General features: G+C 49.3%; 1 protein-coding gene across 1 annotated transcript in view; it reads right to left on the minus strand.

Moving 5' to 3' along the window:
• Positions 1–15,122, minus strand: part of NHERF1 (NHERF family PDZ scaffold protein 1) — a 151,928-nt gene that overhangs the window by 57,939 nt on the left and 78,867 nt on the right. The window contains exons 2-3 of the mRNA XM_085617093.1: positions 13,497–13,658; positions 5,520–5,673 (exon numbers count right to left, since the gene is read on the minus strand). Coding sequence (XP_085473219.1) covers positions 5,520–5,673; positions 13,497–13,658 — 316 coding nt within the window. The remainder of the gene's footprint in view (positions 1–5,519; positions 5,674–13,496; positions 13,659–15,122) is intronic.

Below are 15,122 nucleotides of genomic sequence, written 5' to 3' on the forward strand. Positions count from 1 at the left end.
TGACACTGGTTCCCTAAGATGCATGTCATTCTGTACAACTGGAGTAATGCAGAGTCCATACTTCACTCCAAGAGGCAGTCCCTAGATGAAGAGCTGCAGCTTTAAGCAGACCCTCAAATCAGTTTCAGTTTAACCTATTAATAAAATCATTAATTAATATCTTCCTTGCAAGACTGGCATTACACACACACCTAAGACAAGTAGAGCTTTTTTTTTAACACTTAAAAATGTTTCCAGGGGAGTTTGTACAATGATACTTTCTTTTTTCTTTTCAACAGGCCATAAAATTTGTAGAAACTTTATGTTGGTACATAATTTTGTTATCCAGAATAGTCGTTTACAAAACCTGTGCAGTCTCTGAAATTCTGTGCATGCCACTGCATACCTGAAAAAGTTTGTTCAATATGGCTTGTAATAATAATGTGATAAAAACGAATGTGCTACAGTAAAACGCTTCCGAGCGGTATAAAAATACACTCTGCGAAGAGACGTGATCATATTTTCACCCGGCGTTTCTTGCATGATTTACCCGTCACACATTTTTTGGGCTGGGCTCGTGTACGAGCTCTTAGAGCCCGCCAGACCCTGGTCCAGTTCTCCCTGTAAATGTGTCGGCTCACCCACATGCACCCACAGGACTGTGGCCCTCCCCGGATTCTGAGCTCAGCAATATTCCTCTATTCGGCCAACTTCTTAACTCTGTGCCGGCCACTTGAATGAACAGTGTCCACCCTGCATAACTCGGTCTCCTGTGAATCCGCGCCCCATCTCAGCATCACTTCCCAGCTACGAGCCCCTCCCCACTCAGCCCCTCACCCCTGACCGCGGCGGGAAAGCTCTGCTGTCTTTCCGCACCTGAAATCTTCAGTTACCAAGTAAACAAAGCGGTGCCAATGTACAGAACCCTGGACTGCCAGCACGGCCGGTCTCGAATCTTGGCACATGCGCTTCACGCCCTACGCGCTCATTAACCCTCATTGATCGGTGCCAATGTTAGCTCGGCTCCTGCTGGCACCGCTGCATTGGCTGGCACCGTACCCCGACTCTCCCATCTAGGTCACATGTCCCTCAGCTCGCACTCCGTATGTCTGGAGTCACCCGACGAGGACGCGTTCATCCCCACGCCTTCCCGCGCGCACACGGCTATCCGTCGGAGGCTCCCTGACGGCTGCCTCTGGGCGCCTCCTCCTCTTTCGCTATTCTTGGAATTCCAAAGCCCTCTCTTTCAATCCAGCGCCGAGCGCTCCCCGCTGTGTAACAATCCGCAGATAATTCACTCGGTGAATCCGGAGCCACAGACAATGTAAACAATGACGTAAGCCGGATTTACCGCACCCAATGCTTCTGTTCACCTGCTCGGCCTCGGTGAGAGAATCGGCGTAGAGCTCTGGAGCGCTGGTGCCAAGCTCTCTCCCCGAGACGCACACGAGCGACAGACTGCCAGCAGCCTCGGCGAGGGGGACAGACTGTCCGCCGGCTCAGTGCGAGGGAACAGTTTTTAATCTGACGGAGAGAGCCTTTGTTAGCTTTTCACTACATTTTTGGGTATCATGGACGGCAACCAAGAGAGAGCTGGCCAGGACTTTAATTGGGAATAAAAAAAGTTTGTGATTGGCCTAAAACGCGTAACTAGGAATCCTTTCCAAGAGGCCTGTCCTACCTATTCAAGGACAAAGCTTAAAATACGTCAATTAAAATTCTGTGCCTCCCATTGCGTAAAATCCGACGAGTATTTGGACGCCTGTGCGGTTTTTTTGTTATTGCATCCAGACATATCGCACAGTAATAGACATGACACCTATTGGCTTTACCAATGCTTATTAGCGGGCACAAGTCCTAAAACAAAAAGAAGTGGGGGACGCTGACGTAACGAAGAGACGTCACGAAAGGTGGCTTGTACCATCAGACTCATTGCCTCCCCTCGCTCATCCCTTAGATGCGATTGCATCAGAGAAGCCAGCGCGTGAGCAGCGTTCTGAATGAGCTCCGATCTCGCCCCAGAGAGGCCAAAGAGTGAATGTGTGGCTCCATTTGCTCCAGTTATCGAACTCCCGGTAAAATACGTGGGGGAACGCCGTCCACCCGCGTGGTACCCCGACTGGAGCCCTGCTCAGGCGCGCAACACCCATTGGACTCACAGGGCTTCAGCCCCCCCCCCCCCCCCTCGTATGTGGCAGCCCGGGATGAGACAGCTTCCCGGCGCACACACAGCCGCACCCGAGCACTTCACAGGTCTTTAAAAGACCATTTGCATGTTAATGAGGCCTCGCAGTTCTTTCACCCCTTCTAAAAGCCCCTGCAGCTCCACTCTGCCTATGGCTTAAAGATTCAGCCCCCCCCCCTCCCCCCCGAAATTTTTTCTTAGCCCCTCTGGCCCTGCTTATTAGCAATATCACATAAACGAGTAACAATGGCTATGTTCTGAATAAATAACATTTAAAATGTTTCAATTCTGAAGATATGAGACCTAAAAATAAACATTACTAAGGTCTGTGGAAGGGATAGTAGTCTTCGGGATGTTTCCGTCACTCCGGTTCTTTCCTTCACCTGACGTTTACAGCCTGCGAGACATGCACACCTTTTTTCTACTCACAGCTTTCTGGAAACTTCCACCTGTATATCTAACACATCATCTCTTTCCAGTTCAACGCCCTCTTTTCACTCTTTCCTGCATGTACTTCCTGGCACCACCTTCACTTCACCACCGCCTACACACAACGCGCCCACTCACCTGGGGCAGTGTATTTTCTTTTACTTCAATCCTGTCAATATTTCGACAGCAGTGTACCTCCTTTGTGCACTTCCACAAAGAAGCACGATTAATATTGGCACGAATGGCCACTGTAATGTGTGATCTGCTGAGAGGTCAATGATTGGATGAGCATGTATCCTGAACAGGCGCTTTGAAAAACTTGCACCACCTTCAGTCTCAACACTAGCGCTGTTAAGTGTGGCCTGTTACAAACACCCACACACACCCTGCATTCATAAAGATAACTTAACAGGACTAATTTCACAGTTCTCACTATGCAACAGTACTATGCTAAACGGAAAAAAAACATACAGAAACACAACATCCAGGAAAAAGCAAACACTTAAGTAATGCAAGATTAATTAAAACATGAAATGTAAACTGGGTCTGCATTGGCAACATGGATTACCTTAATGGATTTTACAGTCAATATTCAGAAATCGATCAGTGTTTTTCCGGCAAAGTTAAGGACATGAATATATGGCCCGATAGGCACCCATTTTAACACCAGGTTTTACTTCCTTGTGGGCCTGAAACCCGGAGGGACCCATCCCACTCAAAACTCTGGAGTTGGACTGAAGTTCAGGATACAAATATGTTTATCTTTTGTAGCCACATGGACATGGGTAAAGAGAGGGACGTGTGTGTGCAGCAACATATTGACAGGCCAAAGACTATTCTGTTAAACAGAACTGTGGGTTTCATGTGTTCAATTGATATGATTTGGTGTGTCAGGATTGTTGTGTTGCATGCATTCATCACTGTGACGGGTCTCCTGGCCCAGAAACACAACCACACGCTTAGGCTTGGCTCTGTGTTGGTTCCCAGTGTCGAAGCATGAACACTGCAGGGGCCGTCAGATAATAATACTTAGGGTGGGGTAACAAAGGGGGCATCTAGGCATTATGGGACTTGTAGCTATTCCATTTACAACTGGGGGCGCAGAGTTCCTGCATCATACGTTGTTAAACAGGTGTTGCTGGTTGACGGTCGAACGCAGCATGATGGGACATGGCAGGTGTGTAGGGTTGCCACCTGGCCAGATTTTAAAGCCAAGGCCAGTAACAAGTTTGGGAAAAGCAGAGAAATCCTGTATGTTTTCCCTTCTGAAACAATCCGAAAACAGCAAGCACACGAAGAACTCAGTTAACGAGTGTTTGACAGCTGTTTAAATCATTTCAGGATAGTTATTAGGGCAAATAGATGGATCCTACCAGAAGAGAATTCTAACAACTTTACACACATTCCTGTTCACCGCGCAGCTTTTTGACTGAATAGAAAAAGATAATTAAATGGCCAATATGTTTTTGTGCAAAAGCTGGCAACAGTACTGGAACTGGGAAAAACTTCCTCCGGGATCCCATAAATTGGGGGTCAGGGTGTGGCACAGGAAAGGGCTGGCATAATGAAAAGCAGAGTTTGACATTCATGGGCAACAAGGACACCTTACAGTAACTCTGCTCTGGCTTAATTGGTCACAAAGAGGTTCTATGTTGAAACCTCTTACAAGGAAAAGGCACCCGCTGCAGAGGGATCTGGGGGTCCACACATGTTCAGAGGGATTAGGAGAACGGTGAAATAACTCTGGTGGTGAATGCAGTTCTGCAAGAGTTTGGCGTTTTCTCCAGTTTCTGCTCATTAAGTAGCTTAGAGGGTTAAAGTGGCTGCTGTAAAGCACATCATGCAGAATGCAGGTCATGTTATATGGATAGGTAAGCGGGTTATTTCTATCAATACAGAGATCCTTTTATTACTTCCAATTCATGATCTGCAATCCTATTATGGCACAGTGAGCCATCAACCGGCATTTAGGAGCTGCATACAAACTGCAAGCGATTGGGTTAGATCGTTATTGTGTTTTTTACCAATCTTATATTAGTCTAAGCTTGCAAAGAAGGGTTTCTTCGGGTAGTAATAAAATATTTTTAGTACAGCAAACCCCAATCACTATGCAACATTTTAAATCCTGACTTTGTGTTTCTCCTGGCCATGCACTCTTAACATATAGTGTCTACAAGTAAAGATGATATATAACTTCTACAACTGATAATAACCCTCATAATCTTATGTAACATTTCCTGTACGTTGATTTACAACTTGTGTGATTTAGTGTCTCTCTGTGTCTGGTGTAAAGCTCTCTGGCACCCTTCACTGGCCTGAGTAACACTATAAAATAATTCAATTGAAAAAAGAGTTAAGTGCCATTTAAATCGTTATTTGTGTAATTACACATATGCATAGATACAGTCCATATAATCCCTTAAATAGGGGTGTTGAACAGTTAAAAACCTGCTTCCAAAGCCGTTTCTCTTAAGTGCTTGTGAAATGATAACAAGCTGCGGGCCCTTTTCCCTCCATTGCATTGGCATCTAGATGTTGGGCACCAGGTGGCTCCAGCCAAGATAATACTTGAACACAAGAAGGGCTGGTGGGCCTTTATATGAGGCCTTTGTTTTGGACACTGCTGGAATTGAAAATAAGAAGGCCCCCTCACCGCCCTGCAGGTTACTGAACAGAACAAAAACCAGGCAACATGCCGGCACTGCTGAATTATGTCCATCACATTACACCAGGACATATTTTACAGGTCGGCCGGATCTCATTCCCAGATCTGGCTCAGAAATACCTGGTGGAACCGGGATACTGCAGAGTCCATCTCATTTCTTGCACTGGTGGCAACTCTACAGGTATGCAAATCTGTCCTGCATCCCTTCCTCTTTCACACCCATACCCCTCCACAGCCCACCCTTTCATCACTCATCCTTACCAGTTAGGTGAACTACGGAAGGAACCACTTTGCATTTTTTGAAATACTCGTCGGTTTCCGAATCCACCACCAGCAACCGCGTCTCGTCACCTCCAACTTTAATGGCGGTCACCACCTCCGAGTGCTGCTTGCCTTCCATGCACACACCGTTCACCTGGAAAGGGAATCACGGCAAGCGTGAGAAGAGAAATCCAGTATCTGTGCTATAAGTTGGAATCAGACCCAAGGCGCCACTGGCAATGACTGGCTCATAGAGTGCCATTTTGGCATGGCATTTCTTTGCGGCCGGTTTCGAATCGGGAATGGTTGGGCTCTCCCATGTCAATATAGTTGGAAGTAGTTTTTATGTATTGTTTTTTTTAGGTAGCACTGTGACTGCACGTGGAAAGCCATTCTGCTGCACTAGGTTTTCAAAAGCCAGTTGACTAGTTACATTTAAACACGTGGCTAGGTCCCTCATGTAGGGGCATAGTGAATATTGTAGTGGAGCAAAACCTCATGGGTGAAGTTTAGTTGTCACCAGTTTTGGGCCTCTAGGAAGGATTTTTAATTGTTTGCAGAATGGGTGGGATTTGGAGGTGCAGCAGAAGAGAGGTCTGGAGGTAAGGGGGTGCTACTCTTCGGAGAAGGTCAGCTTTTAGTTGAAGACAAGGAGCACAGTGGTATCGGTTGTAGTGGAAACACTTCACAGTAATTGATTTAGTGTATCGATTGTCCCTGTGGTTGGCTGGGAAGGTAATGCACAGTATCAGATGTCTACTCTGGACATTTGAGCATCTTATCTAGCCAGTGGGGTATGGGTAAGATTTAGTCTGAGTCCTGGGTCAACTACTAGCCTGGCAACTACATTTTAAACTAGCTTCAAGGTGCGGAAATTGTTAACAAGTAGCTATCTTGAAGCATCAGCCAGGGCTAGAAGCTAGATACAGCATGGGTTAGATACATTTTATGGAAGCACAGAAACGAAGTGTTTAGCAGCAAAGAGATCTAGAGAGTACTAATTTTTAGGACATGTGAAAATTGGAAGCAGTTAGTGAAAAGAGAAGTGGTCATTGGCAATTTGTCCTGAGGTTCACTGCAGCAATAACACCGGTTTAAAGTCATTGAGACTGAAACGTCATTGGGACCTAGGAACTTAAATAGTCAATTGCCACTTTCCTTCACCTGGCGACTCCATTCTCTTCTGCAATATATTGGTCTGAGTAGCTGCTGGCTCCCAGGAGGACAACAAGAAGTACACAAAAGGAAGGGAGAGTAGTTAGATGTCCGGGGCCACACATGTCAGGGGGAGCTCTTTGGAGAAGGGCAGGGTCACTATGAATGTTTTTGTTCTATTTTGTGGAAAGATCCAGATAAGACCTTCTACTGCCAGGTGCATTCCATTCCTTCGGGGTTTCTGCAGGATCTTCCGCAGATGGTGGGTCTGAAGGTGCGGAGTAGAGGACCTCACAAACATGACAGCTGTCCCAGGACACTCTTCAGTGCTTTGACAAAGCGATCCTCAGGACGTGAGCTACCGGGCTCCTGTTTCTCTAACATCCTGCCTAGCTATGGTAGGCCCAACACTGGGCATATGTTGTGGACGTTGGTGGGATGTAGGGTTTGATTCTATGAAAATTGTTTAGGGTCATGGACAGAAACAATAGATGCTGTACAAACCTAGCTCTGCAACCCTGTGGGATCCTGAATACCGCCCTCTTTCCACGTAGAGTGAAGAGTGTCCAAGGCAAAGGGGAAACATTTCTTGGGTATAACAAGTGCCAACGCTTGAGCTGCAGTGTAAGGAAGGGAGGATGGCAGCAACAAAACGATTGCGCAAGGTGTGCAACATAGCTAATTTGCAGGGTATCCTGGCCCATAACTGTACTGAATGTTTGGGAAGGGGACAAGCTACAACGTCAAAGTCCATCTGCCCAAACCTCAGCCATTTAATTTTTCTCAACCAAATTGAACATGCTTGTTTCCAGAGTGTGAGGTTCTTTCTGAGTCCCAGTAGTCCCAAGGCCTTGGAATGGAACAGCATCCCTGGACACTGCGTGTTTAAGACAACCTCACCAATATCACAATCCAAAATAATTCTCCCACTTACACAGGTAACTGTGAGCAAGGGACTGACTGAAGCTCACAGTGGTGACCCTGGTTAAGCTGCTCAAGGTATACATAATCCGAAACCTGCTGCACAAAGAAATATACATCACAGACGCAATGCACCATGCAGGCAGATGTACACGGCCACACTGGGTGCAATGCACAAATTGTGGTGCGGTAAGGTGCACTACCGTCTACATGGTGAGGTGTGCAATGCACAACCTGCTAGAGGGAGTGGTGTAAAACACACAACCTAATCTATAGAGAGGTGTGCAACGCATAACTCGCTGCAAGGAGAGTTGTACAACGCTTATCCCAACACACAGATGTGTAAAGCACACAACCCACTAAGTGATGTAAAAATATGTCATACTCTACACAGAAAGAAGTGCAATATATGAACTGCCACACTCACAGGTGTACAACATAACTCGCTACTCTGAGGAACACGTCACATAACCCACCACATTCAGATATGTACAACACAACCCGCAACACGGAAACACTTCACACAAGGTGCATAATGCACAACCCTACTTGAGATAAGGTATACAACATAAAACCTGCTGCACTGAGAGGTACACAATGCACAATCTGCCAAGCAGTGTGGTGTACAATATACAATCTAGCACGTGGCGAGGTATCCAATACACAACCCGCTGCACATGGAGCTGTACAATCTGACACGCGGAGAGGTGTACACCACAAAACCTGCTGCACAGAGGGTGTACAACAGATGCCACATCTGTGACTCATCTGTGCAGCGGGTGCAAGCAAAGCACTACAACACAGCTATGACGTCACTGGAGCCATGTTTCTTACCGATCACAAGGCCATAAGATCTGAGCACACCCAATTGTCGTATCTATAATCCATAGGTATATTTGAAACCTGAGAACAGTATCAATGAATCAATGACTCAAATGTCCTTTGCAACAATGTCACAATAAACTTTTCAATCAGGTCCTGTCGCAGAGTTTTTAATGGTCAAGAAACATACAGACCAACTGCTGCCGATGCACATTTCGCCCCCCCCTGGGCTTTTTCAAGGCTTAAGTCTCGACGCTATGCATCCTGTCTTATATTGCACTAATTGTGGTGCACAGATCTCGTGCTTGATTAATTCCCGAATCACGGATGAAAGCTCAATGGTCTTATACGATTTCGGTATGTTCAGCCATAACGCGTCCTGGTTTAGAAGTTACCCACAGTTGCCGTTTCACTTATACAAGACAGCATTATACGGATCAGGACTTATCAAGGTCCGAAAACTATTTGAAGAAATAAAAGGGTAATTCTTTCCGTAACTGTGGGTAACTTCTAAACCAGGACGCGTTATGGCTGAACATACCGACATCGTATAAGACCATTGAGCTTTCGTCCGTGATTCGGGAATTAATCAAGCACGAGATCTGTGCACCACAATTAGTGCAATATAAGACAGGATGCATAGCGTCGAGACTTAAGCCTTGAAAAAGCCCAGGGGGCGAAACGTGCGTTGGCTGCTGTTGGTCTGAATGTTTCTTGGCCATTAAAAACTCTGCGACAGGACCTGATTGAAAAGTTTTTCGTGCCATTGTTGCAAAGGACATTTGAGTCATTGATTCATTGATACTGTGCTCAGGTTTCAAATATACCTATGTATTATAGATACTACAATTGGGTGTGCTCGGGTGTATTTTGAGTGTGTATGTTGCTTTAGGATTTGTCCTAACGCTATTATACCCTGATGGGTGGGTATTGCTAACACCATTGTAGCACCCCTAAAAGAAAGACACGAGTTAAATAGATTGATGTCCAATTGACTATTTTTGAATGGATGTGCAGATCCCTAAGCAAATACCCATAAAGTGTTTGATGGAACAAGGCCATAAGATGGGAAGCAGTGAAGCCATAAACACCAGCTGCACGAGGGCTTGGAGTGGTGATAAGAGGCTAGAAGTGAGTCCGTCACAGGGCGCTGATGGTACGGCGGGGTGTAATGACTAGTACATCAGCTGCAGGGCTTGACGTAGTACTGTGGGGGCGGGAGAGTGGGGGGTGAGTCAGACCCAGGGAACGGCCCTGGGAGGAACTGCCGGCACAGAGCAATAAACACGCTGCACCCAGCTTCCTATCTAGAATACCCGGGCAAATCCCTGATAAATATCAGAGACAGCGAGGTGGGCGGGGGCGCAAAAAAAGAGAGGGAGCGAGAAAAGGATGAGAGCACAGATACAAAAAGAGAAACAGAGGAGGGGAGAGAGAGAGAGAGGGGAGAGAGAGAGAGAGAGAGAGGGGAGAGAGAGAGAGAGAGAGAGAGAGAGAGAGGGGAGAGAGAGAGAGAGGAGAGGGAGAGAGAGAGAGAGAGAGAGAGAGAGAGAGAGAGAGAGAGAGAGAGAGAGAGGAGAGGGAGAGTGAGAGAGAGAGAAAGAGAGAGAGAGAGAGAGAGAGAGAGAGAGAGAGAGAGAGAGAGAGAGAGATGTCAAAGAGAGAAAATGGAGGGGGAAAAAAATACAGGGCGGGGAGAGAAGAGAGGCCACCAGAGGGACAGAGGGGAGAAACTAAGCGAATCACTGAGAAGAATTACAGTAAAGAGAGGCAGACAGGGTAGCGCTAGAGCGACAGAGTAATAGAAGTTGAGAGACAAAGAGGGTAGAGCTGAGGAGTTAATAGGAGGTGGATATAGAGAGACAGAGGTAGAGCTAGAGAGATAGGGGACTGAGCTAGAGATAAAGAGAGCACTAGTAAAAGTACCTAAGTTTAAAAGAATAAAATTGGGAGGAAAAGCTTTTTAGTGCTACAGCCGCTGGGCTGTGGAATGCACTCCCGACCAGCCTCAGACAGATGGAAGAACTTCTGCAGTTTAGCAAGAAATTGAAGGCCTGGCTCTATCCTAACGGTGCTGTTTAGGCCCTCTTTTTATTAGTGGGTGCGATTTTCACTACAACATATGTGCGTGGTTTGAGTTAGTGTACATCAGCGCCAGGATGCCCGTGGGGTGACAGTGCGCTTTATAAGTCTGCTTAACATTAACAGAACTTGAGGGAAAGATGAGAATATCTAGAGAGCCAGGCGGTAGCAACGCAGAGCTACAGAGCCAGGCGGGAGCAGCGCAAAGCTAGAGAGCCGGATGGTAGCAGCGCAGAGCTAGAGAGCCAGGCGGGAGCAGCGCAGAGCTAGTGAGCCAGGCGGTAGCAGTGTAGAGCTAGTGAGCCAGGCGGGAGCAGCGCAGAGCTAGTGAGCCAGGCGGGAGCAGCGCAAAGCTAAAGAGCCAGACGGTAGCAGCGCAAAGCTAGAGAGCCAGGCGGTAGCAGTGTAGAGCTAGTGAGCCATTTGATGGAAGTCTAGGGATAGAGAGCCAGGTGGTAGCAGAGCATAGCTACAGAGCCTGACAGTATCAGTACAGCGCTCGCAGTGTAGAGGTAGAGAGACAGGTGGTAGCAGTGCAGAGCTAGAGAGAGCCAGGCGGTAGAAACTAGAGAGTTAGACGGTAGCAGTGCAGAGCTAGAGAGAGCCAGGCGGTAGAAACTAGAGAGTTAGACGGTAGCAGTGCAGAGCTAGAGAGCCAGGCGATGGCAGTGCAGAGCTAGAGGGTCAGATGGTCGCAAAGCTAGAGAGCAAGGCAATAGCAGTGCAGAGCTAAAGAGCCCGGTGGTAGCAACGCAGAGAGCCAGGCAGTAGCAACGCAGAGCTAGAGATCCAGGAGGTAGCAGCGCAGAGCTCGAGAGCCAGGCTGTAGCAGCGCAGAGCTCGAGAGCCAGGCGGTAGCAGCGCAGAGCTCGAGAGCCAGGCGGTAGCAGCGCAGAGCTCGAGAGCCAGGCGGTAGCAGCGCAGAGCTTGAGAGCCAGGAGGTAGCAGTGCATAGCTCCTAGTGCAGAGCTAGAAAGACAGGCGATAGCAGTGCAGAGCTAGAGAGCCAGGTGGTAGCAGTGTAGAGCTGGAGAGCCAGATGATGGAAGTCCAGGGCTAGACAGCCAGGCGGTAGCAGAGCATAGCTAGAAAGTCAGGCAGTAGCAGAGCAGAGCTACAGAGCCTGGCGGAGGCAGTACAGAGCTCGCAGAGCTAGAGAGACAGGTGGTAGCAGCACAGAGCTAAAGAGCCAGATAGTAGTAGCCAGAGTTAGAGAGCCAGACCGTAGCAGCGCAGAGAGCAGGCAGTAGCAGTGCGGAGCTCGAGAGCCAGGCGGTGGCAGTGCAGAGCTAGAGAGCCAACACGGTAGCAGCGCAGAGCTAGAGACCCAGGCGGTAGCCGCGCAGAGCTAGAGGGCCAGGCAGTAGCAGCGCAGAGCTACAAAGCAAGGTAGCAGCAGCGCAGAGCTATAGAGCCAGGCGGTAGCAGCGCAGCGCTAGAGAGATAGGCGGTAACGGTGCAGCCCTAGAGAGCCAGGCTGGAGCGGCGCAGAGCCAGAGAACCAGGAGGTAGCGGCGCAGAGCCAGAGAGCCTGGCGGTAGCGGCGCAGAGCCAGAGAGCCCGGCGGTAGCGGCGCAGAGCCAGAGAGCCCAGCGGTAGCGGCGCAGAGCTAGAGAGCCCGGGTAGTAGCAGCGCAGAGCGAAAGAGCAAGGCGGCAGCAGCACAAAGCTAGAGAGCCAGGAGGTAGCGGCGCAGAGCTAGAGGGCCAGGCGGTAGCGGCGCAGAGCTAGAGGGCAAGGCGGTAGCGGCACAGAGCTAGAGAGCCCGGTGGTAGCAGCGCAAAGCTAGAGAGCCAGGCTGTAGCAGCACAGAGCTAGTGAGGGAGGCGGCCGCAGCGCAGAGCTAGAGAGCCAGGCGGTAGCAGCGCAGAGCTAGAGAGCCCAGGGAGTAGCAGCGCAGAACTAAAGAGCCAGGCGATAGCAGCGCAGAGCTATGGAGCTTGGCGATAGCAGCGCAGAGCTATAGAGCCAGGTGGTAACATCGCAGAGCTAGACAGCCAGAAGGTAGCGGTGCAGAGCTAGAGAGCCAGGCGGTAGCGGCGTAGAGCTAGAGAGCCAGGCGGTAGCGGTGTAGAGCTAGCGAGCCAGGCGGGAGCAGCGTAGAGCTAGAGAGCCAGGCGGTAGCAGCGTAGAGCTAGAGAGCCAGGCGGTAGCAGCACAGAGCTATGGAGCTTGGGGATAGCAACGCAGAGCTATAGAGCCAGGTGGTAACATCGCTGAGCGAGAGAGCCAGGAGGTAGCGGTGCAGAGCTAGAGGGCCAGGCAGTAGCGGCGCACAGCTAGCGAGCCAGGCGGTAGCAGCGCAGAGCTAGAGAGCCAGGCGGTAGCAGCGCAGAGCTAGAGAGCCAGGCGGCAGCGGCGCAGAGCTGGAGAGCCAGGTGGAAGCAGCGCAGAGCTGGAGAGCCAGGTGGTAGCAGCGCAGAGCTAGAGAGCCAGGTGGTAACAGCGTAGAGCTAGGGAGCCAGGCGGCAGCAGCGCAGAGCTAGTGAGCCAGGCGGCAGCAGCGCAGAGCTAGGGAGCCAGGCGGCAGCAGCGCAGAGCTAGAGAGCCAAGAGGCAGCAGCGCAGAGCTAGAGAGCCAGGAGGTAGCAGTGCACAGCTCCAGTGGATCAGAGGTAGGGATACATATAGTGGAGGTAGAACTAGGGAGCGTGAAGGGGACATGCAGAATGTCACGAGTCTCCCATATCTCACAGACTATTCATAGGTCTTAGGGCAAAAGGGGGCACCCCTTTAAGGATTTGGGGGGCCTGAACAGATGAGGGCTCCCTCCGATGCAGGGCTTCCTGCGATGCAGGGCTTCAGGGGTTACGCCCGATGGATGGTGCAACTAGAAGGGGTCAGAGGCAGAGATCCAGAGGGTGGAAGCGGTAGAGTGTCACAGGGGAGCCAGACTAAAGAGACAGAAGGAAAGTCAAAGTGTCGGGAAGGAGCAGAGCAACATAACCAAAATCTAGAGTAAGAATCCCAGAACTCCCTCCCAGTCCCCTCCATCATACCTCGATGATGCGGTCCTGCGCCTTCAGCCCCGAGGCCTCGGCGGGGGAGTCGGGGTCCACGGCCCGCACATACTGCCCCGGTTTTGCTTTGTCGCTGTGTAGGTTAAACCCATACCCGTTAGGACCCTTCTTCATACAGCAGAGACGGGGGCGCAGCTCTTCCTGTGGGGGACAAAACATTTCGCTGTTATGGTCTGCAATAAACTACTCTCCACAATGAGTCACAGTAAATGCTCGGTTTCTCACCTGGCCGCTTGCTCCTTTCCCCTCCATGCCAAACTCCTATGAATACTAAAGCTATCACCATATCTGACCCCGCTTGTTAATGTGCACGCTACCCCAAGTCATGTCTGTAGATGTGCACCCTACTCAACCTCATGCCTGCAACGGTGCATCCTTCCCAACCCCGTGTGTAGCTGTGCTTCCTACTCAGCATCATGCTTGTAACTGCCTCCAGATCACTCTCATGCCTGTAAATGTACATGCTGCCCACCCTCATGTCTGTCATGGTGCATCGTACCCAACCTCATGCATGTATCGGTGCATTCTATGAGACCTAATATCTCTAACTGTGCTTCTTAGTCAACCTCATGCCTGCAACGGTGCAGCCTTCCCAACCCCGTGTGTAGCTGTGCTTCCTACTCAGCATCATGCTTGTAACTGCCTCCAGATCACTCTCATGCCTGTAAATGTACATGCTGCCCACCCTCATGTCTGTCATGGTGCATCGTACCCAACCTCATGCATGTATCAGTGCATTCTATAAGACCTAATATCTCTAACTGTGCTTCTTAGTCAACCTCATGCCTGCAAATGTATATGCTGCCCAACCTCATAACGGTCATGGTGCATCCTACCCAACCTCATGCATGTAACGGTGAATCCTCTGCAACCTTATGTCTGTACCTGTGCATCCAACCCAACCTCCTGGTTCAGCTGCAAATGTACACTCTACCCAACATCTTTTGCCTGCAAATGCATACCCGACACAACCTCGTGTTTATAAATGTGCTCTCTATCAAACATCATGTCTTTAACTGCTACCTATCCAACCTCAGGTCTGTTACTGAACATCCAACCCAACCGTAGGCCTCTCAAGACCCATCCTACCCAACCTCATGCCTGCAAATATTGCTTCCTTCGCAACCCCATGCTTGTAACTGTGCATCATATGAACACTTGTGAATGGAAAAGTGCATCCTATCCAGTCTCATGTCTAACTGTGCATCCTACCCCACCTCACTCCTCTAAAAGTGCATCTTACCCAAACTCATGTCTATACCGATATGTCCTACCCAACTGGACCTCACACCTCCAAATCTGCATCCTCCCAAACTCATGCTGTAAATGTACATCGTACCCAAATCCATGCCTTTAAAATGTGCATCCATCCCAACCTTATGCCAGTGAATGTACCTTGTACCCAATGTCACGCCTGTAAATGTGCATTCTTCCAAACCTCATCCCTGGAACAGTGCCTCCTACTCAACACATGACTGTAAATATGCGTCCTTACCCAACTTCATGCCTGAAAATGTGCACCCTATTCAATCTAAGTCTGTAACAGTGCCTCCTATGCAAATGTGTACATAAACATGCATCCTACCCACCCTCATGCCTGTAAAA

This window comes from Triturus cristatus, chromosome 7, assembly GCF_964204655.1.
Source record: "Triturus cristatus chromosome 7, aTriCri1.1, whole genome shotgun sequence".
NCBI lineage: Eukaryota > Metazoa > Chordata > Amphibia > Caudata > Salamandridae > Triturus > Triturus cristatus.